Source organism: Struthio camelus, chromosome 1 (genome assembly GCF_040807025.1).
Source record: "Struthio camelus isolate bStrCam1 chromosome 1, bStrCam1.hap1, whole genome shotgun sequence".
In the NCBI taxonomy this organism is placed as follows: Eukaryota; Metazoa; Chordata; class Aves; order Struthioniformes; family Struthionidae; genus Struthio; species Struthio camelus.
In genome coordinates, this window is record NC_090942.1 from 64,429,677 (window position 1) to 64,453,798 (window position 24,122).

The window sequence follows — 24,122 nt, forward strand, 5'->3', positions numbered from 1 at the left end:
AATTTCCAGCACAGGTGCTTTTCTTCACATCTGCTTCATGTGCTTTTTCTGCTCTGGTAACATCTGTATTGTAAGACATAAGTTCTCCAGTTGTGCCAGCGTGATATCTTTCTCCACTGCTTAAAATGGTTATGGAGATAGACACCAGGTGCATTTCCTGCTCTTAATGCTTGTGTAACCCTGATACTAGCCTCTGTAACCTAATGATGGCATTTATTTGCTTAAGAGCGTATTATCAGGAAATTTGTAGATGTGCATGTAATTACAAGTGTGTGTGCCCTCTCACATGCGTGCTCTCTCTTTTTCTCTCTCTCGCTCCCTCACACATGTGCACACCCGTGCACGTACATGTGAGTGAGAAAGATTTTAAAGTGTATCTATATAGATTTAAAAGTATACTTGATAGTAAGGTATTTTGAAAGTGTTAAACTGATGTTAATGTGTGTTAATGGACCAAATATGCCGTCTTTTAGCCAGGCTAAGTATTACATTTTGGTCTGTGAAGAATTTTGTTGTTTTTCTTCAGATTTTCATTGACCTGTTGGATATTGAGGATTTCAGTATGGCTGTTTGTGTTCAAGTCCTATAAAATTAGCCAGCTTGTGTGTGGCAAAGGTCTTTCAGTATGCTCGAGGACATCATGGATGTTTTGTCTCTAGAGTCTTTTTGTAGTCTAGTTACTGCTGCAACAGATAATGACTAGAGAAGTTACTGACTGCACCAGTACAAAATGCATTTCTTTCAACAGTTTTATCCAGGTTTTCATGGAGTATGTCCTGAATTCCATGAAAAAGTGACAACTCTGTGAAGTGAGGATTCTCTTGCTTATTCTGTTTTCTTTCTCTCTCACGGAAGTGCTTGTCTGTAAGAATAACATATGCCCTTTGCCTTCAGTGCTTCAATTTGTGCCTCGGAATGTGGATGTTGGGTTCTGCAATTTTAGCCAGCGCATTGAGAAAGGACTGACAATGGCATTCATGGAGGTGAGCAAACATCACCAGGACTTCTACAACTTCACTGTGCAGGTGAGAGTATTAGTGTGCTCTGTATCTCTCCCTTTTTCTCCTCGCCTTCAGTTGTCTTGTGTTTCATCCAGCTAGTAATACTGAGTTAGGTGTTCACTGCTACCACTTGCTTTCTAGATCATGCAGAACTGTGATGCTTTGTCATGAAGTCAGGATTTTTTTCCTGCAAAATAATTTGGCACCACGCATCCCTCTGGTTTCAAGCTTTCTGAGAAGGTGATCGAAGAAGACGAAGACTTCAAGAATCAAGAATCAAGAATCATTCATGAATATAATAAGAATATAAATGTGTTCATAGTTTTTACGTAAAGATTGTCCTGGCCCTTGTCAAAATCATTCCTATTGGATCTTACCATTACAAAGTCGAATGTGGCTAGTACGTTTTTGTTTGAAGATGCCAGTCAGATATAATTGCTGTTCAGGGGCTCCTATTAGGGAATATAGACGTTACATGCATTCTGCCATCGTGTGGCAGAAGTTACATGCATTCTGCCATCTGCAAACATGGTAGTTGGTTACGAGGTCTAAAGATACTTGTAGTAGTATATGATGTCTGTGACATCCAACCGTCTTGTAAAACCAAAATTAGAAAGTGTTGTATTGTTTAACTGGCACTGTAAATGCCTGTTTACGGTACCCTAAAAATAAAATCATAGAAGAAAACAAAGCATAAGCTTTATAGTACATACAGTTGAAAGTGCATAGATATGTACCTGGAATAGTACATTTGAATGACTGTTGGTTAAAATTAAGACAGATCATACAAAACAGTTTTTTGAACTATCAACTTAGCAAACTTGTATTTTAAATACTTCCGTACTCTCTGGAAGAAGTTTGTTTATGTGAACATAGTTGTTGTGTACGTTGGTGCTAAAATGAGGCTTTTAACCCTTGTTAGGGTCAGGGAGTGTGCAGTGCAGTAGGTTTTCACTAACAGAACTACTGTTTACATGCTGTGTCTTTATCATGGTCTCTCCCTGTCTGTTCCATGAAGATTGGTCTCCACCTAAACTTGCTTTATGGGTACATTTATTTTGCTGACTGTAGTCTTAGGCATTATTTTCTATCGTTTTCTGAAGAGTAGCTTTTCAGGTGAGAAGAGGAATGTGTAACTTTGCTTCTTCTATGACTTAGCAGGCTGAACTGATCTGGAATTGATGTTCCTCTGTTCTGGTGTAGAGTCCCATTTCACATTAGGAAGAAAATTTCTGTGAAGGAAGAAATGGAAATGCTAATGATTTGATTTTGCTAACCTCGCTCCAATCTTGTTTTTCAGATACTGAATATAACTCTGAGTAGGACTGGAGTAGCATTTCGACAGGGCCCTGTGAGCATTGTTTTTGCCATCCGAGATAGATACGGTTTTCTAAATGGGTCCGACGTCAGTGAGCAGCTAAGAAACTTGTCTGTGGTGGAATTCAGCTTCTATCTCGGCTTTCCTGTGCAGCAAATTGCTGAACGTGAGTACTTGCTCTCACTGAGACTGAAAAATATTATTTTTACTGTTTTTTTTCCCCCTGTATAATTTTAAAGTGAGTCTGCACATAAGTTACAATGTAGCTTCAAATATCTCATTTGTGTCAGAAACTTTGCAGAGCCAATCTATATGCTCACATAGTCGCAATAACCAGTGTCGCAATAACTTGTTACTTTTGTCAACATCCTTTCTTTCTGTACTGGTCAAGTTGTGCCGAACCTGGCTTCATTTTCCCTGGTCCTGCTTTAGATATTAGAAGAAAAAAAGAAGCCACTCCAATCATTGCTGCTGTGAAGTGTGTTTCTAGGTGTGTCTCTGGATATGTCTACAGGGGCATTTTCTGCTTCTCAGCAGGATTTACTCCTTTGGGTTCTGTGCCATGCTTAACTGTGGTGCTGTGACCTTTTATTTATTTTTTTTTTCAGTTAAAGCTCTCAGAGCGGGAGCTCTCCCTGTGTCATGTGCATGTCTATAGTGGCTAGCCAGTGGGGCTGATTCCTGGCTGATGCCAGGAGAGTTCTGTGGTAGCTCCTGAGTTAGTGAGACGATTGTAAAGTAGAATGAGCAACAGGGCCAAAGAGTACCCACGGAAAGTGGCCCCATTAGAATTTCTCCTTTTGCCTGACTACTATGAGGGTTTGCAAAGAACTCATGTAGATTTTTGGCTGCTGTTGCCTGGCAAATTTAGCTTCTGTATGTACCACAGCATATCCAAGCATGTGGATGAGATATTTTTTTACCTTTGTTTCAAGCTTCAGAAATTGTTTGTTTGTTCAGATTTGCGAACCTTAACAAGCATGCCAGTGGTGTTCTAATATAATTCTTGCCGATTCCAGCCTAGGCATCTAAACTGTGCTTATCATCAAACACTAAATTATTCTCCCTCCCTTCTAATCTGCCAGCAAATCTCCCAAACCACCTCCAAACTTTAAATCTTCAAACAAATCCTTAGTGTAGGAAGGCAGACTTACTCATCAATGGTGATTAAGTCCTTTATGATAAATATTCTGTTGCAGACTCATTTCTGGAGCTTTTGATGAATGCTGTTTTGGGTTAATTTGTCCTATAAACTTCTAGTCTACCTTTCAAGTAAGGAGGATGATGACAGCGAACGAATCTATGTATGCACCCTTGCGTTTGATGACTTGACCTTACTGCTGACATGGTGTATTGAATAAATGTTGCCACCAGAGCATAGCCTTTGCCTCAAAGATCTCTGTTAGAGTTTGAAGTTGTTGATATCTCTTAGTTTGCCTAATGGTGAAATTTTGAAGAGCCTTCAAATTTGTCTAGGCTAAATTTTCAATACATATAATTTTGAATTAATAGAAATGAAATAAAACGAAATACATTTAATATATTAAAATGAAATAAATGAAATTTCAATGTGTTGAGACAGATAAATACACTAGAAAGAATTAATTTTTTTAAGAAAGATAAGATCTTCCTAAAGTCCAGGATGTATAAAAACTGAGGATTTGGTGGATATGGTGCCCTAACTCAAGGAGTATCTTGTCAGTATTTGACTTGTGTATTACTTGAGCAACTCATGTGCTGTGGATTTAGCTAACTGCAGGACAACTCATTTTGATTTGAACTTTTCTGTTGCAGTCTCAGTAGTGCTTCAAGGTGTTTATACTCACTGTTTTGGAACACCAGACATGGAGCCACGTGATAGGTCAACAAAGTGAGAACACAGTTTCTCAGCTTGCTCAGAGCTATGGGTCTCTCTGTCAGCAAGCATGAATGTAATTCATTTTTATAGAACAGGGCAACATCACTCAGTTATTTTTAACTGTTTCTGCGGTTTTTTGCACTGTTGCTGTGATGCTGTTTTGATCCAAGGGATTTTAGATCTTTAGTATTCAGAGCCAGCAGTCATGCCCAAAGGCTCAGCAGCGCTGGCCAGATCCTTCTTGAGACATCTAACTTGGCAGTCTGTTGAGGATGACTAAGAGCCAGATCCTCAAAGTACTTTGGCAGTGAGATGCCTAAATACTTTTGGCTCCCTGGGCCCTGAACTATCTGCCTTCTTACTTTCCTGTGGTCTACTGAGCAGCCATGTAGCGGGGGAGCTATTGTGAAGATCTTTCTTTGACAGGTAGCTGCTTTGCTCTGTGCAAATTATATGCAATCCTTTTGATATGAACATTTTCAGGAGTTTTGGAAGGTATGTTGACAAGTAAACTGTTCCTTTCCGTCCGGTTCTATGCCATTTGCTCCTTAGTTATCAGGCCCAGCAGCACTTAATGCTCTTGGTGGTGACCTGATTTTCTGAAGTCTCTCAGTCTTCAGAAAGTTTTATTGTAGTCTGCATCTGAAGAAAAAGAACTGATTTGTATGTGAGCTGACCTGTCAGGGCTTCACGTTAAGGATTCATATTAAGGAGAAGTTACTTATGTAATACCACTGTCACTTAGCATTGTTAGGCCAGCTGAAGTAAAACCTTGCCTTTGATATCCTGAATATGAGCCTTGTATGTATTTGATCCCTAGTTTTTGTTCAGTTCGCATTGCCTTCACACACAGTCCTTTCATTAGGTTTTTCACATAATTAATATGAACTGCTTATACATGGGGTAGCTTGTCCCTGTGCAGTAGTACATCATTAACAATTCGGATTTTTTAGTCAGTCTTTTCCCACTCATTAAGAAGAAAAGTATAATGAAAGTTGTCATTTTGGCAGAATGGACGCTTCTGTGCAGGAATAGGGCTGTTGTAAGCATGAGAACTTCCTGACTGTGGGTTTGTGTGTTGCGTGAGGGTGGAGTTTGGGGGGGGTTTCTTTCTTTTCTTCAGAGACTTCTAGGTAACTTAAGCAACATGCCTATACTAAAAAGGTTCAGTTTACATTTTCCTGCCAACTAATTTTGCCCTGTCTACCTTCCATTTCACGTTTTAGATTGTTAACTTATTCGGTTAGGTGGTCAGAAACTACATGCAAAGCATTCAGCAAAAAGAAACCCCACTCTAGGCACTAATTCATTAAAAATAATAGGAAGGAATATATTCAGTATCTCTTTACAGCTGGAAAATGTCTCTGAGGACAGCCAAAGGCTAGCTGTGGACTAGATGAGGGGTATTGGCCTTTGTGACCTTACCTGCAGTAAATCTTTGTTTTTGTTGTGGCTTAAAGTAGAGAGAGTTGCCTTGGGACTTGCTATGTTTTCAGTGCTGTTAGTAGCACCTTAATGAGTGTTACCTATTTCAGAAACCTTGGAGATGTTGCAAGGTCAATAGGTTAATGCAAAATCATATGGTATGGTCCAAAGACTGCAGAAATTGCTGGCCGTTTTTATTCGAGTGGGTTTTGAATCAAGCTCTCAACAGATAAATTGTTTTAGGGTTATCCACAACCCAGTATTTCCATAGAATCTTACTTTTCAGGTGATGTTCTCTCATTCAGAAATGTACGTTTACTCCATGCTTGCTATTACTGTTCCTGCTTGTATCGTAAATAAGAATGATCGGTTTGGTACCGGTTCTCTCACGCGTGTTCCCACATGTCTTCATGTAAGAGGCCAGAGATATCCTCTTTGGAGCATCTGGCAAAGGGCGTGTTGCGGGAGGAGCATGCTTCAGACTGCTACTAAAAGAGAGATTTCTGCATCGCTAGGTGGCCCTTTGCCATTTCAGTCAGTATTGAATCAATGTCATTACATGGTATGACGTTTCAGGAGTGTATGTTAGAATCTTCTAAATATGATAGCATGCGCTTTATTAATGCATCTGTAGTCATTAGTAGACCAGCCACAATTTAACTTATAATTGCATTTTGTCTATCCAGTCTTCCCCTTGAGAATAACAATCAGTCTGTGCTGTTTTTAATCTTCAGATCTTAGGGGGCATTAGGAATCTGGCAAATATGTTGTTCCTGTAGTGCCGAGGCTCCAGCTGAGCTCAGGGTCTGGCCACATGTGCATTGGTGTGAGACTGAGTGATTTTCTGACTGGTCACCACTGTCTAAATTTCAGAAATGTCTTTCATTTCATGTGTTTGGTCAGATTTTAGAACCCAGACTTAGCTGCCAGTGATCAGAGCACTTTGTCCTTTTCAGTTTTAAGATTTTCTGCTCAAGGCTTGTTATTTTTAAGTTTCATTAATTCCATGTAAAGTTTAAGTGACTAGTCATCTAGCAATTTGCATGAATTAAATCATTTTCAAGTACTAATTAGAAAAAGCATGAAGAGCACATTAAGCGTCGAAGCAAAACATTATTTTGGTTTAAACGAAGGAAAAAAACTCACAACTCTTAGCAGCTCAAAGTCGTATTGCCATTGCAAAGTTTTTGATTTTCTTATCTTGCTCTTCCCAAGCTTTGGAAAATGCAGATGCAGTTTTGTTTATGCTTTTATTGTTCAGGTTGTATTTCTAAATTGAAGTAAACAATTGCATGAGCAGCGTAAATAAAACTCTGATTTTTAAGCTACACTCAGAAGAACCGTGCAGCAGCGTGCCAAAAAATAAATGTGTTAAAATAAGTGGACTGTAGGGTGCTTTTTGTATGTGATTTTTAGAAATTTGATGCATCCTGGTCAGAATACAGAGTACTGATGTCTCCTATTCAGAATAAAGGCCCATATTCTGATGCTCTTCTCAAAGTTAAGGCACAAGTGATACTCTTGAAACTAGTGGTGGTGTTACTGAAATGAAGGTGGAATTAGACTTCAGAAGATGTTACATTTCATTTTTTCATAGGGTTTTTTTTAAACCTATAAAAATAAATGGTATAATATAACTAGTGATTCTTTTGCTCTTGCATTAGCAGAAAATTCAAAGGTTTTTAAGGGGCAAAAAAATGGGTTGTAGAAAATGAAGCTTGAGTGGGTACACTGACGGAGGTCAGCTACTCTACAAATTATGTCCTAATTAAATTAGAAAACTAATAATTTTCTGTTTCTCTGAAACAAGTAATAGTGCCATATATACAAGTTCTAGAACTGAAAACAAGCTATCTTCATTCTAAATACTGATCTGGCATGAACCGAGTCATTTTAATTATGTGCCTCATTCTTTCTAGTCATAAAATGGTTTTAAAATTAACTCTTGTAAAATGCTTAGCAAACTGCAGCTGGATTATCAAATATTTTGAGAAAGTTATGACCCTTCCTTTTTGTTACAGTTTTCTTATACTGAAGCTTAAGACATCCCTTGAGTAAACTGTTGGCCCAGCCCCCACCTTCATTTGTTTCCCAACACCTCTTTACTGCACTCCAGTGGAAATCCTTGGGAAAAAGCTTAGTCCTACTCAAGCCAGTAGAAATTGACTTTATTCACTGCACTGGGGCAAGGATTTCACTCTGGAGCATGGCTTTTTGGAACAGTTGTGAAATAAAGAAAACCTATTGGCACAGGTCAAGCATAAGCCACAAGATTTGTCCACAGCAATGCTCTTGCACACGTTCATTTTGTGATTTTTATAAAATAATTTAGCAAGGTGATGTTTTTCAAATAATATTTCCCCCACACCAGCCTGGAACACAAATCAAATCTGTTTAGTTTTCTGCTTTACACTTAATATTTCCATGCAGTTTCTGCCTCACAGAAGGTTGTATTCCCATTCTCAGGCACTCATGAATTGCCTTGCCACCCTTTGAGCAAAAGTCTCGTCCTGCAGTTTAGCTCAGTAAGAATCAGAATGTGGACGGTGAGCTTTACTTTTAAGTTTCTAGGAGCAATGACCTCAGTATAGTAGCTTGAAATCTTTTAGGTAATAAATCTGACTGCTTCAGTCAGCTGCTTTGTGTTCGGAGATGAACGGGGGAGTGTATGTTCAGAGCACTTGCCTTACTGTTGGGTCTGCACAGCCTCAGGACTTGTAATACGTGTGTAAATAAGATGCTTACTGACAGTATAAATTATGAAGTGGCTTCTTTTTTGTGTGTGTTGTTAAGAATACCGTTCTTATGGATGTTTTTCCTCCATTCTGTTTTTCCCCCAGCCTTTCATTATCCTAAGCTTAATGTGTCTCAGTTGATGAAATCTTCCTGGGTGAGAACAGGTACGTACAGTTTATGTGAGTAAATAAGAGTGCAGTTATTTTTGTTAATGGGGAAAATAGCCTAGGTGAATATTGATGGCTTAGGGGTGCTGCATGTTTACAGAGTACTAATGTTCCTGAGCTGTATACATTCTAAAACTGAAGGCCTAATGACCTGGAACATCTGGGAAATATAATTCCTAGGTCTGGCGTGAACTACTGCGATGCCCTGATAATGGGCACACAGTGGCTTTTTTCTGTAAAGCTATTCATTCTTAGTGGGACAAATTATACTCTCAGGCATAAGGAGCCTATTTCATGTACTGTCAATATCACACTTTTTTTTTTTAAGGGTTTTTCATTTTAAGTGAAAATTAAAATTTTCTTTACATGTGGCACTTTATACTAAAACATGCCAGGAGTATAACAGGATAAAAATAGATGTGTTCAGAGTAAGTGAGACAGTTTCATCACGTTTCATTGATCTCTTCTGATTCATTCATGGCAGATCGCTCCCACCCAAGTCTACTGGATATTTTATTCTGTAGTTCACAGATCTGGTTGAGCTGTCACTTGTAGCTGCTCAAAGGCTGTTGTGTTGGCCTGCCAGCAGAAGCTCCTACCTGCTTCTCAAACCCAGAAAGTCTAAATAGCAACCAGGCTATGCCTAGCAGCCTCACTGTTAAGGTGCAGATGCCCTTTGTCCTCCCCCAGCTTTCCCACCCTGAATTCATTGGTAATATACACATACCTTTTTTTGTTTGTTTATTTGTTTGTTTTTTCAGATATCCCTTTATTTGTTTGTTTTTTCAGATATCCCTTTCTCCTCTCTCCAGTAAACCAGTATATTTTTAAGGAGGAAACCAAAGTAGCAGCTTATCTTCTGAAGTCTACATATTTTTTAAGAGAAAAATAAACTATTTCAGATGATGTTCCAAAAGTGGAACAGAATTTACGTGCGTGCATCCCACCTCCAGTGTTATCCCCACTTTGAGGGGGGCTTTTATGGCTTTTAAGCTTTTATGTTGGCTTTTTTGGTCAGTTTTGTGGAGACCCATTCCCTTCTCTCCCCTTTTCAGCCTTAGATTTGCTTTATCCATTCTTGCTGAAAGTTCTCTTAGATCCTGCATTAAAAAAGGTTCTTCTAGCTCAGAAGTCATGTCCTTTTGTATTTTCTAAGCCTCCTGACAATTAGGATTTTTTAAAAATCAGTTGCAGCAGCTTGATCTTTCTTTGCTGCAAGGGAATCTTTTGTAACCCAAATTCTTGTAGGCAGCCTGGGAAGAACTAGTACACTTGGGCTCGGTCAGTCCTTTAAACCTGTGCATTGTATTGTAAGGGCAAAATCACTTTGTGTTAATACCTTTTTTTCATTATTTGGTAGCTGTTTCTAGACAGGTGACATGACTCATGACATAGGCAAATGATAGGATTAATGCACACTAAGATGAGGTTTCTTAATATCATATTACCAAGGTAGGTCAATGCATATTCTGAAGAATCATGACAGTCACAAAAAAGTAGCAGAGTATAGTTCATGCTTGCAGAGTATAGTTCATGCTATTAAGTATAATTCCCTGGTATTGAAATTCAATATGCAGGCAAGAATGGTCTTCAATTTGTTGTATATAATAGCACTAGGTCACTGTCTATTTATTTTGGTATTTAGTTCTGTGATACTTAGTCTATGACTGAAAGTAGTACAGCAAGGCTATTGATCTCTATGTGAAATTATGGAAATGTTTCCTTTTCTCCCGATATATCCACTGCATTTTTTTAATTTAAAAAGTATTTTAAAACATTTTTTGATTTAAATTGAGATAATTAAAATTATATCTAATTAAGTGACTATTTACTAAGCATCACACTTTAAAAACTTGAAACATTTACTGAAGAGGCTTTTTAGAAAGAAATAAGCTGTTTGAGTGGAGAGCTGAAGGAATAAAGCTGAGTTAATTTACCGCGGTCAGTGGTGAGTTGGTTTACTGTCCTTTGAGGTTGTTTAATTAGATTGTTCGAATGACTGTCCCTCCACTCACTCTCCCTTTATTTTACCGGCTGCCATCCTGTTAGTAAAGGTCCATAGTTTGATGATGTTTCCTTTGTGGTGTTCCTCAGGGAGTCCGCTCACCGTTAGCTGACAACCAGACACTAGTGCCTAGGGTGGGGAGTGAGGGTGGCAGGGCAACTAACCAACTTTTTTGTGCCACGGTTGAGACACTGTCAATCTTTACCTTATTTAGGCAAGATGTACCCTAACTACATGGCTCTATTTGGTTTCCGCCATGTGGTGCTGCTGCTGCTCTCCTCCCATTTTTTCTGAGCCCTTGCCCTTCCCATCTCTAACTCTGCTTGACCTCTGAACATAAAATTATGACTGAAAGTAGTTGCAGCAGATGATTTAGCCTCAATTTTCTCTTTTGGTTGTTTATGAGTAATTCATTAAATGTTCATATGTCCATGTTTTTTTTAGAATTGGAATTGTTTCTTCAATGTTCTGGGTCTGTCTAGACTGGATGAGATTCCAGAAATGCCCTCCCCACTCCCCTCCTTTTTTTAATTTACATTTCTTTTAACCTTTTCCCATCCAGAGCCTTATGTTCCAGTGTGTAACCTCTGGCTGACCTTGGCAGTTCTTCTGTATGAGTACTGCTGCTCTTGAATTGTCCGTAAGACGTCACAGGGTGACTCGATGCTTATAACTGAAGTTGCAGAAAAGACACTGACAACTCTTACTAATTCATTTGTGTTCTTGGGTTACTTTCTCTGCAATGTAGTTCTCTTGGGTGTCGTCGACCAGCGAATTCAGGAGGAAGTGTTTCAGGCTGAGATGGAGCGGAAACTGGCTCACCTGTTAAACGAGGCTTTGGCCAGAGGGCGGATATGGAGAAGAGCCAGTTTTGCAGGCAGCAACATTGTGCAGGTATTAAGAGCTCAAAGTCAGAGGAAGAAATGAAGGAGAATAAATTATTTAATAAGTTAATCATATCTAGGTTTTGAGTGCAGGAAAGATAACACAAAAGTATGTATTGCATCTGACTGGTTTAGCTAGTTTATTATGGTTGTATTCTGCACCTAAAATATTATTCTTCTGGTTACTCTGTTATCTTTTAAACTGAAATTAACAAGTGGAAACAACTAAGTACTTGAAGTAGCTACCAGAAATACTGATGACCTTTTTTTTTTTTTAATAGCGTATTGAAAACTGCCTTTGCCAATGTCCTACTTTAAAAACTTGCTAACGTTCTGGCTTGCGTGAGGTGCCTAGCAGAAGGAGATAGAATGGTCACTTTGAGTCAAAAAGGTACTCTGCTGGAACAGCCTCTTCACAGTTTTTGAAATGTTTATAGATGATCTGTGGTGTTTCAGTGACAGTGTAGAAATATGAAATAGAATCAAGTGTTGTTTGCAGCAGTAGAATAGTATAGCCTACCTGCTAACTGCCTATTTGTCACAGTACTCGAAGTTACAGGAGTGGTTTTCAAATAAGAATGATTAATTATGTCAAATTTTGCGCACATGTCAACTTCTGTTTATGCTATCTGGATTCCAGTGCTTCTTTATAGTTTTGTCATAGGTGGATTTATTGACTTAATGTCCATAAAAATCTAATTTTTAGATTATCACGTATGTTCCTCTAGCCAGATCAACAAGCTGAAGACCACATACGTTTTAATGGATGATCTTCTTTAAAATTTCCTTTTGCAGCTAATTCATTGCAAGTTTGCTGATCTCACATATGTCATTCTACAAGTTCAGACCTATTATCTTTATTTAATTTAATCCTGCAGTTTTTGCTACCGCTTTAATTTCCAGATGCTGAGGTTTTCTTATTTTATTTTCCTGCCTCAGAAGCATCTGTCTCAGTAATAGATTTTATTTTATTTTTTTAGGTGCAGCTTTGAATTGCTGTAAATAGGTGTCTGCTTCAGATCTTACATTCCCAACACCTTTTGCTCTTTATGCCTTAGTCCTACCTATGCATATCAAATACATAATCCTTATGTTACTAGCAAAGTTGCTGTAGTCTATAATATAAAGTGTATGTGTAGATTACTGTTTTACTCTTTTAGGTAATAAAGCTCAGATATTTTATTGTTTCCACGCACAAAATTCCAAGCAAGTCCTTTCTAGCTAAAGAACAGTATTTCAGAGTGTGAGAATGCAGTGTTTTTCTTACTGACTTTGTATCATTCATGGGATGTAAAATGCGCTCCGCAGCTCATGTCCCAAGCCTCAGTACTGCTCACTTATGCCACGTAATTAGTGCAAGAAGTCTGCAAACTTCCCTCTTCAGACAGTGGAGGTATGGCAGTCAGCACATCGTACCTTCCCACATAACACAGTGCTATTCTAGGTGCTCACAGCTACCACTGTTAGATATGGTTACCACCATAATAAAGGAGGTGTGGAAGAAGGAAGGCTGCACACACCTTGTGGTGTGTGATCCTTGGTGCTAGGTATCCATGATGGGTGGCACATCAGGAGAATGGGATGTGCTGTCAGGTACCATAGCTTCTTGTTTACTTGCTTTTGCAGGCTAGTCAGGGGTGTTGTAGGCTTAACGGCTATTGGTTTATGGTATCTCAGGTAGCCTTTATTAAGCATAAATGATGCCTGTTATGTAATACTTAAAGCTCCCGGGTGAACTGGTTACTGTTATTCTGTCTCTGAGGCCAACTTCCTAAAACCCAGAAAGTGAGTAAACTTCTATGTCATCTGTTTTTGAGTCATTTGCTGTTGCTCTCAGAAGACAGGGGGAAGAGGTTCTCTTTTGTGCAATATTTTCCAGCATTGATAAAGGTATCTGTGACTTCTTACAATTTAATTAGTATGACTGCATAGTTCAGTAAGCCTTCTGTTTCTTCCCTCCCGCAATTTCCAGCTCTCAGAAGTGTATTCTAACCTGTACTCTGCAGGAAGAAGCTACTGCAGTGATGACTGCTGTAGGGAATATACATGCTGAAAAGACATGTCTGTAGAACACAAAACAGGTTGGCTAGGTTTGGTTTGCATTAGGCTGGTAGATAATTAAGGAGTAGTACTGCCTTAATAATCATTTCTTCAGAAAGTAACCGTATTTTCACCGATTGTTACCTTATGTTTTTAAGGGCTCAAAACATAAAGTGACCAAACATGTTGCTACCTTTTTCTGTTGCTCAGGCACAGGACTGGCTGGAACAACTGAGTTTTATATGTGCAGCAGGGCTGTAAACTTAGCCTGTATTTGCTGCATGCAGCACTAGAGATGAGAACCCAGAATCTGAGCAGGTGAAGACTTTTATGCTGACAGCGGGTTTCTTAGGTAGTGTCTTGACTACATTAGTATTCCTGTGCTGCAAGAACTGTTAATTATGCAGAGCTGGTCCTATGCTGACCTCTTCCAGTCCTAGTGTAACAGATACGTCAGCCTTATGCATAGTACAAAGACGTGTGCAGCTGGAGTGATGGCCCCCCCGTTAGTGATATCCTGAGTGGAGAAGCATTCCTTCCAAGGGTGCTCCTCTGTCAGTCGAGGATCTGGTCTATAGTCACTTGCAATAAACCTTTTAGTTTTACTGCTGCTATTTCTCTTCTTCATAGCCCAGTCTGTAAGTTCTGTTTGAAATGTGTTATGTGTATGCATCTGCTTGTGTTTTCAGAGACAGCCATTCATGTTCTTTCATTGTTTTCTATTTAGAATTTCCCTTATATATATTGTACGCAAACCAATGATTAATGTAATGACAAGCCACAATGAAGTGAAAGTAAGAACAAAAGCTTCAAGTAACACCAAACCTTTCGTTACTGTTATTAGCAGGTCATACATATATCCATGAAAGACAAGACACACTCGTTTTAGTTGTGTTAAGCCCCTTTAGACCTGAGTTTTGGCTGAGGTGAAATATATTTATAGTGTACTGAAATTTATACTGTACTGAAATTTATAGTGTACTGTGACATTGCTAACCTCTGTGGAAAATCAAGACTGCGGGTCAGAAGGTGAAGCAATTATTTGTGAATGTTACTGCAGGCATGGTTTAGTTTCTTTTCCTTGTTCTCTTTACCTTTTTTCTTTCTTTTTTTCCTTTTCCAATAAAATAGAACTGATACCTTGTGAATTTTAGATTTCATTTCTAAATGACCATGTTATGAGCTAAGAATGTTAAAACTTACTCCTTTAAATATAGACACTTTGAATAAGAGCTTCAGATTACCTGGGGTACCCAAGTGACACATTTTTCCTCCACTTGTTCACCTATCTATGGTGATACTCCATGATTAAAAATGCAGGTGGTACTCCATGATTAAAAATGCCTATAACCATCACCTATAAAAAGGCTCTGAAGCCTCACAGCTGGCTGTAATACATAAGGTAGCTCTATTGATTTTTGTGTAATGTTCATATTAGTGTTTCACAGAGCAGGTAATATACGTTTTTAGTACGTTATCTGCTGCTGCTGCAATTTCAAGCCACGTACTCAATGCGGTTTGCACTGCATCCTATGCAGACTGGGCCACGTGATGTATTTTGTCAATAGTTTATCACAATACTTCTACTCCTCATTACATTTTTTGAGGAATTAGGAGGCTTAAATGTGGTTTAAAAATACAACAGCAGCTAATACAAAAATAATTTTTCTTTTGAACCGAATAGAAAGCAAGAAGGTGATCCTGCTAAGTGACAAAACTTGATGGTCTAGTTTAAGGAAAAGAGCACATTAAATGGTACTGTAGTTATAATGTGCTTGAGAAAATAATAGCTATAGGGGGACATATGACTGAATCAAGTTTTTCGTTAAAGCAGAGGTTCATTCTCTTGGTTTTCTACTAATAGCTTATATGTCTCTCCCACATATAATCTGAGCAAAGGCCAGGTCCTTCTGGGAATTTTTAGGTTTTAAAATAGAGCCTTTGGGAACTGCTGCTGCTTGACCTTTTCATTATAGAAATGTTTTGCCCCTCTGAGAGCTGCCCCGTGGGGAGCACTGCCCCTCCATTTGCCAGCTGACACAGAGCTGGATGGGTTGCCAGAGCAGTGCTGGTGGCAGGAGCCTGAGGACCTTTACGGAGGTGGATGCTGAGGGTACACTTTAGCAGAGTCCCCGAATTTTCAATAGCATTTTGCCTTTTTAGGTTTCTAGTTGTCTACTGTAAGGCTACCCACAGCCGGTTTCTGTCTCTGGCACACCAGTTTCTCAGCTGGCAAAGGAGAAGTGGTTGGCTGACTGCAGCAAACCACCAGAGGAAAATTCCTTAGTGGCGTGCTCTGTATTCTGATCCTTTCCACTCATTTGCAAGTCTCCCCAGCTCAAGATGACAAGGGTCTGCCTGCAGGATCAGGGCCTGTATGCCAAGCTGATTAAGTATTTGATGCTGTGACAACAACTGTACTGCACAGCCCCAGCCAGAGCACTTAAGGACAAAGCTGGAAGCCTGTAAGCTGCACCAGTATTTCCTATCTTGACAGGTTTATATAAGAACTTTCTCAGACCTAGGGCAAGTGGTGTGTGATGCTTATTTCAGATATGTTTTACGTTGCATTGTCGTCTGAACCATTCAGACCATGGTGCAGTTTGATTTAATTGCATGGACGCTGAAATCCTACTTTAAGTAAGGTGGAATCTTTTTTGGTTATTTCCTATGGGATGAACATAGTGAAATGGGAAAATAATCCTGGTGCATACATTTTGGAGTTTTTATGTGTGTTTGTTTGCTTGTTTCTAAGTAACCCTTTGCCTGCAAAACCCTGAATAGATTCACACAGGGATTCCTTGCCTCTGAACGGGTTGCTGACTGGGAGATCTCACTTGGCTGACTGACAGTCTGCAAATGCTTTTTGAGTTCGTCCACCACCTGGATTTTCTTGCTACAATTATGAACTAGACTTGGTTACCAAGGCAACTCTGCTCACTGACCTATGATATTCTCTTGAAAACACTTTTTAAATTAAAATAACTGACACCTGGACACAATTAAGCCTTTAGTCTGTGAAGGTTAAATGCACATCTAATATCAACACAGATGATGCAATTTATGCACACAGAAGTTGAATGAATTAGTCTTTTTTTAATTTTCTGTCTCCAGTGTATTGAAATTCTCACATCTCTTCCCTCCCCTGTGTGTTCCTTCACTGCCAAAGTAAACATGTAGACTGCTTCCTTATGCATGGACTGCATTTCTGGATGCCTGAAAAATAACATTTCTGTCTAGGCTTGCATTCCTAGCCCTCTCAAGGAGCGGGGGGAAATCTCTGTAGAGTATGAGAACAAGAGGAATTTGAAGTTGCATGGAAGATGTAATTTGAAGTAAAACGGTGTGGCAAAAAATGGTATGAAACTTACTATACAGAAATTATGTTAAAAAAACATGTACAGTGGTTCTGTACCTTGATTTTTAAAACAGACTTAAAAATAATTCAGATTCAATGTGCCATTTTCTGTATTGCAGAAAACTCAAGAGTTCAGTTAAAAAAAACACACACAAAGTTTTGGTGGTAATGTGACAGATACGAAAATTCAAGTACTGATATTGTCACAGTGCCTGAGTACCACACATGTCTAGTTGTCTCATAGTTACCCCAAGAATACCCTACTCAACCATCAACTATTCCAGGATAGAAATCCATAACCATTCCCCCCCTGGATTTGAAATTTAGGCTGCAGCTTCCCTCAGTATGGTGTGAGCACTCCTGAAGAGTTATGAATTCAGAACGAATTCTTTCAGAGAAAAGGTATCTTAAAATAGTGAGCTCAGTTCATCAGCACCAGGCTCTACCTCCACCCTCCATTGAATTACTTCATACTCATTCCCATGTTCCCTAAACTCTGCCGAAATACCTCCAGCTACTTCTTTTCTGCTTCCCCTCCGACTACTCTTCCGCTCCCCTACTCCTCAACATAGAGAGCCATAAACTCTATTAAATCTCTGTTGTTTTTAATTATCTATTAGAACTGGTATTGTTTCAGTCATGGCAACTTGCACTGGAACCTTTCCTCCTTCCCTTCCTCCCTTTCTAAAGGCAACTGTAGGAGTTCCTTTAACCCATTCAGCAGGAGTTTGACTACTATCCGATGTATATAACACAAGTAAGCAGCATAGTACTTTTTAGGTTCTCCACAGCACTGTAGAAACTATTGCAATTCAATTTAAGAATCTTCAAAATGTCTCTAATCCTGTAGCTTTGCGTGTGTCACAGAGAGGCTATGTAAATTTTAAAATGGAACCCACTGACTTTTAATCCCGTGAGGCCCTTAAAAGCCACTGCTCTCCATGCAGGTTGTATGCTGGCTAGGACGTGTTTGTCCACACTGAAAGCAGATACCACTTAACGCACCCTACTGTTGTGTGTGTTAAGGCCAGGTTGTTGACGAAGGCGGCTCAGCTGAATAAGAAATACGAAGTTGTGGACGTTTAAGTACATCTGAGTTCTAGGAAACCAGCCTTCACAGCTGCTGAATGTGCGTATTAAGAAGCTTTTATTTACTGATGCTGTTTTTGTCATCCTCAGTCAGGGACTGGTTGCCCATTAACTGGCAGAAGAGTGAATAGCAGTCAGAATGAGAAGAAGCACTGGTAAACCAGTCCTGTTATCAGGTCTTGCTGTGATTCAGAAATGTGCTCGCTTTTTTGCTGTTTGTGGGTGTTCTGTTATTTATACCACATATGACTAACACTGACTATTATTCTTTGCTTTAGCCTTCAGATGATTGGGCCTTGAAGGCTTTCATGACAATTGCTTTTTTTCTTTTTTTACTGTATGCCTTAATGTTGCCACATCTGGGAGATACTTTTTTGCCATTTCCTGTGCTTGCTTAATGCAGTTGAGTTGATGTCCTGAAAGACCAGAACATCACCCCTGTTGAACTAGAACATTGCATCGCTTCCCTTCAACATGATTGTTTTGTTGGAAATCGGAAGAGGAAAAATGAGAAGCTTTGCTTTTGTAAGCCTCAGTCATGCAAGCGTTTGCATGTTTGCTTTACTTTAGGCCTGTGGGTAGTTGTTTGAGATTCTCATTTATTAGTTAAACACATACTTTGTAATAAAGGAAAGTTCTGAAGGAAAGTAGTATATTGCCCTATTGTGGTCGTTCCTTCCAGACCTCTCTACACGCTGTTTAACATGATAGAATAGCTCCTGCTATCTGTTTGGCCTACTTATAGGTTGAGTTCATTATTACAAATAAATGGTTAAACAGAAGAGTTATAATGTACAATATTTAATTTTACAGGGATGTAAAATTGTTATGTGAATGTCATCTGCAATTTAGATGTTCAACGGTTAGACGCTATCTACAGGGCTTCCTCATAGCACGCGTTCTTTTGATTATTAACGTATTTAGAGCTAGGTGGGAAGACTGGCTTTCCACAGGATCAAATAAACTCCTTTCTTTCCTGAAGAAACGTTGCTGCCAGGGGGAGCTGTTTGGAAGATGAAGTCAACAGTGCAGGTGCTTTAGCTAAGGAAAAGCAAACAGTTCTGTTTGAAGCTAATACAGTATTTGCTTATGTACATGCTTAACATTCAAAAAAAACTGGAATAAAAAGGGTCTGTTATGGATAACAAAGAGAAGTCAAAATAGATATTTAGAGAAGGACAAGTGCGATCAAACTAATTTCTCCTGTAGCTTCTGCTGAGCGAAGGTAGTGGTGAGGTACTGGAGGCTTTTCAGATGGGGTGGTAGAAAGCAGTTCTCTGACTTCAAAATGGAAGACTCAAGAGTTTCAGTCTTTCTCCCTTCCCCAATCCCATATTTCCCACGTGCACATTCGAAAAATTAGCATGCAGAAAACAAACCACAGTGTAAGTACCAAACGCTTACAGAAAAATCACAACCAACAGGTGGAACACCAAAACAGGGAACCCAAGTATGTTGTAGAAAAACTTTGAGTATTTATGAACACCTGATTTCACAAGCACTATTATAAAAGCCAGTCAGCGACCATTTTTAATTGACGGGGGGCTACTTTCCACACCCATTGGTTTGTATCTCACCACGAAACAAATGGAGAAAAGCTAGAAACTTCAGGTTTGCCATAAAAATGTATTATGCGAATCACTTCCCTGCAAACTTTCCTTTCACTTATGAAACAAGGCGTAAATCTGTAAATTTCCAAGTGTCCTGAAGGACTTGAATAGCGCTTATGTAATTAGGCACTGGCCTAACATTCCTCTAATGTTGCCTTGCCCTGGAAGAGTTCCACTCAGAATCGTCTCTATCACTATCAGGTGACACTGTCTTGACTTTTAATTTGGGAGCAAGTTATTATTACTGAATATTAACTCTGTGTATCTATGCTTGTCCAATGTTGACGGAAGTTCTCCTCAGATGAGAAAGTTAGGCTGCATGTATGTTCCCTTTGCCACTTAAAATATTTTGGAGTACTACACATGGTATGTCTTCCCATCAGACTTCACTGGAGAGTGACAATTTCCAAACTTTAGCAGTTACATAGTTAGTATAGTATCATGTTTTTAGATGTGCTGGATAAAGGGATTTTCTTTACAGCAATTATACTGCTACACTATTTTTTAATGTTTATGTACTGGGAGTTGCACACAGTGGCAATTGAGAGAGATACTGATCCTATTGTGTCAAAGCTGTTCCAAATCTTTCTTGTTAAAGAAGTGTCCTTAAGATTCAGGTGCTGTGAATGGGAGAGGGTAAGAGTAAAGGCCAAATATGTGAGAACCCCAATTAAGTACAGCGTAAAATGTAAAAACATTCCAATTTCTTTTCAGATCGTGAATGTGTCACGGTTAGATGGCGCTGATAACCCTGTGGAGCTGATCTATTTTGTGGAGGATCAAGATGGAGAGAGACTCAGCGCTGTGAAATGTTCAGACCTGATGAACAGAGTTGATATCCAGCGAGCTGCAATCATCCTTGGATACCGCATTGAAGGCACTGTTGCACAGCGTAAGCCTTATTAAATCCGCACTGATGCCAGCAGAGAGAAACAGGAAGGGTGACATTAACAATGGAAATTATGGCACTTCATAGCACTCGGCATGGTGGTGTTTTTTATCTTCAGATGCCTGTTTCGGCAGTCGTGAAGAAATAAATTTCAGTAGCTATGTAGTGCTGAGCTATGTGGTGGTGCTGTCTTTCTTGAATACACTACTGAGCTTGGAATTGAGACAAGGTCCTTAACGGGGTGGCCTCGCTATTCCCTCCATAGTGCTTGCACTAGAAGAATGCTTTGCTAACTAAATACTGAGCTTTAGGGGCCCTTTGTGCCCTTTTCATCTCTTTCTCCTAGTCTAGTCTTTCTGTACAGTTCATCTTGTCCTGGAGCTTACAGAAACCACAGTATTGTGAGATGGGAAGGCATTAGTGGAATGTTTCCTTTATCTGAACTATGGCAACGAACTTCAGCACTAGTCCTTATTTGTTGTTTGTCTGAATTACTGTTTCTGTGCATGAAAGATGGGCTGATTTTTAGCTGGGGCATTTTGGAGTGTGCAAGCTAGAAGAAACTCTTTCTTTCCTTCGTTGAATATGATGGATCTTATTTTTACTTATTTATCCATCAGTAATACAGAAGTAACGTGAGCTTTAATAAGGTAGTATTACTAGGTATACATCGGAATAAATATGGCAGGTCCCTAGAACAATGACTATATTCAGGAAGCTCGATATATAAATAGTTTGCAGTAAGGTGCCAGAGAGCAGACCTATTCAGAACATTGTAGTTAGGAAGGAAACTTGAAAATATTTTAAAACAAACAAACAAACAAAAAAAACCCCAAACCCCCAAAGCATAGATGTATATGAACAACAAAATACTTCATAGATTTAAATGCTTAATTAGCTTTTCTGTTTTCTGGGCAATATTTGAGGCATGAATTGCATTGTACCACCGGGTGTTTTGGCACGTGCCTGGTTTTTGCAATCGTCTACAGAAGGAAGAGAAAGAAAATAGTGATAATTGAACCGTCTGGGTGTGTTTGTGTTTCTCAGTTTTGTCCCTCATTAAAACAGTAGTTTAAAGATGGGTCAGTAACCAATCTGCTTGATTTCTGTTAATGGAATATAATATTGGCTTGACAAAAATGCAGAAGGTTACAAGAATAAATTCCCTTTTACAAAAATGACAAGCGTTGACCAAACTTCATGGCGTGTGTATAGCTTACTCTGTGTGTCAAAACTTGGCATCTCCAAGACTTAAAAAATTCTTTAAAGTGGCATAGAAATCATATTTTTAATGTTTCTTCTTATTAGAGGAGAAAATAGACAAAAAGAAGAAATTTTTGTATCAGAAAATAAAATGGCATGAATGAATTGTCGCATATAGAAGAATTATACTATTTCCATTTAATCTCTAGATTCATCATTAAAGTGACTGTTATTTACCTGATATATAAAAACAGGACTGTATAGAAATATTATTTTTAATTTGAAAACATTCTTTTAAGAAAACAAATTAATTCGCCTGGAAATGTATTACTGCTGTGGTTTATAGTCCCACCTGCAAGCACTACGCAAAATTGAGCAAATGAAATTTCTGTCAGTTCTTCCATTTCATGTTTAACATGTGTGACTGGTTCGATTGCAATTTCCAGTATAATTAGTTTTGTCTTCTGTTGGGGGTAAAGGATCTCACACAGTGACAATGAAATAGGAAGCAAAGTAATAAAAAACATGTAACTGAACACATTGAGGAGGAGAGTCTTACTGATTTAAAATGGACTGTGATTATTGATGGGGGGAAGTAACAAAGCGTATGATGTATTACTAAAGAGAAGAGATAGCGCAGTGCAAGCAGTAATGTTGAAAAGTTCTTCTCAGCTTTGTTAGTGGTAGATCATTTTTCCAGATCTATTTCACTTTCTTCAGCTTGGTTTGGGGTTATAGAATGATGTGATAGAAATGTATTTTCTTTAGTAACTTAAGCACAAGTCTTCAGAAGGTAGGCAAGAACAATTGATTACCTGCCTCATGCTTCCTGAGCATGACATACGTTAACTTAAAAGTGTATGACGCTTCCTGTGATGTGCAACTGGTTTCTGATAAATTCCTTAACAAGCATTTGCAAGAACATAAACATGCATATTCTTGAAGTGTCCTCAGTTAAAAATGTATAACCACTTAAAATAGTCTTCTTTCTTCTAACTTTACAGCTGTGGAAAAGCTGAAGGGGTCCTCTTCAGAGTCACAGAATAGCAACCTGTGGATTATCGTTGGTGTGGCAGTCCCAGTTGCTGTGGTGCTCTTGATCGTTATTATTTTGTACTGGAAACTCTGCCGAACAGACAAACTGGAGTTTCAGCCCGACACAATGAGCAACCTTCAGCAGCGACAGAAGGTAAAATAGGAAGCTGCAGTAACGGGGGGCTTGAGTATTCTGAGCATAACTGAACGTGAGAGTCTAGGGAACACTTACCATCCTTATAAAGGATGAGGAAACACTATTTTGGAGCCTTCTGGTATAAAAATAGTTAAACGATAGTTCAAGTCAAGAATCATATATAGTGTTTTATCTGTTCTGGTAGGTATACGATACTGCATTAAATAGATAAATCTTTCCGAAAACGTGGGCGCTGAAGCTGAAAAGAACGTCTCTTCATCACTTCATTTCAAGGCTTTGGCTAGGACTGAGTAAGAGGAAATGTATTCACTGCTGAATCACCTTTTTTTTTTCTGCAGAAGGCTGAATTTTTCTTTGGGGAGCTTCCACTAAACTCATTTAACAACTCACCTGCACCATCCATTATACCCCATGCTGGCGACAGAATTTACTAGAGCCTATCCTTGCTGCTCAGCCTTCCTTGGAGTTTAGTAGGATGCTATCACAGTGCTTATGTTGCCATTCTGAGAGCCTGTTGCAGGACTAGAACTTTAAGGTGCTGAAGTTGAATGAGATTGCATGGGAAGGCATTTTGGTTGAAGTGATGGAGGGCTGGGTTAGGATGATGAGAAAGTCAGTAATTAATTTTTTCCTGCCCTAAACTGTAAATTGCGAAATATTTAATCCAGGCTTTTCAGAAGGGGTGTGTTCCTTAAAAAGAGTGGAAACGTGACTAAAGGGTTACAAATCTTTTCCTTTTTACAACCAAGGCGGACAGGTCTGAGCCAGAAATACTCATTACCCACTATACCTTTCTTCCCCTTGTCACAGGCCTTAATAAGGGCAAAATTGCCTGCCTGTGCTAATCCCGTGGTACTATAGTCATGTTCATAGTACTATCACCTCATGTTCAGTCATGACTCATGTTCAGTCATACAGTTTCCTCTGTAACAAGCCTTGTCTGTACACCGTACTCTCTCTCAAGATAATTAATGATGTGAAAGATGAGAGAAGCAGAAAGCGGTTGCACTTCTAAAGCAGTCAGAACAAATCAATAGCAACTTCCACTTGCCTTGCCACTGTAGAATGAGTATCAGAAACAAGGTCAGCAACAAGTAATACCCTTTGAACTTCACCTCCTGGTAGTTGTTTCACCTGCGCTGTGGTAGAATTTAATGAAGACTCTGAAGAAGTTCCTCATTTAAGGTTTAGCATAGTTTGAGAAGGGTCATAGGAAAAAGGTGGGAGGGGGTCAGTACCCTTGGTACACTCTTTCATGACTTAAATCTGCAGTGCCTCTCTGCTATCTCAAGTTTTTTATAACAAAGCAGTTGTTGACTATAAGGCCAGAACCATTTTTCATGGTTT

General features: G+C 39.1%; 1 protein-coding gene across 9 annotated transcripts in view; it reads left to right on the forward strand.

The window, feature by feature from the left end:
- KIAA1549 (KIAA1549 ortholog) overlaps nucleotides 1-24,122 on the forward strand; it is a 159,380-nt gene that overhangs the window by 83,526 nt on the left and 51,732 nt on the right. For all 9 annotated transcript variants that reach the window (XR_011141383.1, XR_011141384.1, XR_011141385.1 and 6 more), the window contains exons 5-10: nucleotides 895-1,025; nucleotides 2,302-2,485; nucleotides 8,443-8,502; nucleotides 11,259-11,404; nucleotides 20,206-20,383; nucleotides 22,588-22,772. Coding sequence is in view for 5 of the 9 variants with exons in the window: in XM_068945096.1 (XP_068801197.1) it covers nucleotides 895-1,025; nucleotides 2,302-2,485; nucleotides 8,443-8,502; nucleotides 11,259-11,404; nucleotides 20,206-20,383; nucleotides 22,588-22,772 (884 nt within the window). In the remaining 4 variants the exon portion in view is untranslated. The remainder of the gene's footprint in view (nucleotides 1-894; nucleotides 1,026-2,301; nucleotides 2,486-8,442; nucleotides 8,503-11,258; nucleotides 11,405-20,205; nucleotides 20,384-22,587; nucleotides 22,773-24,122) is intronic.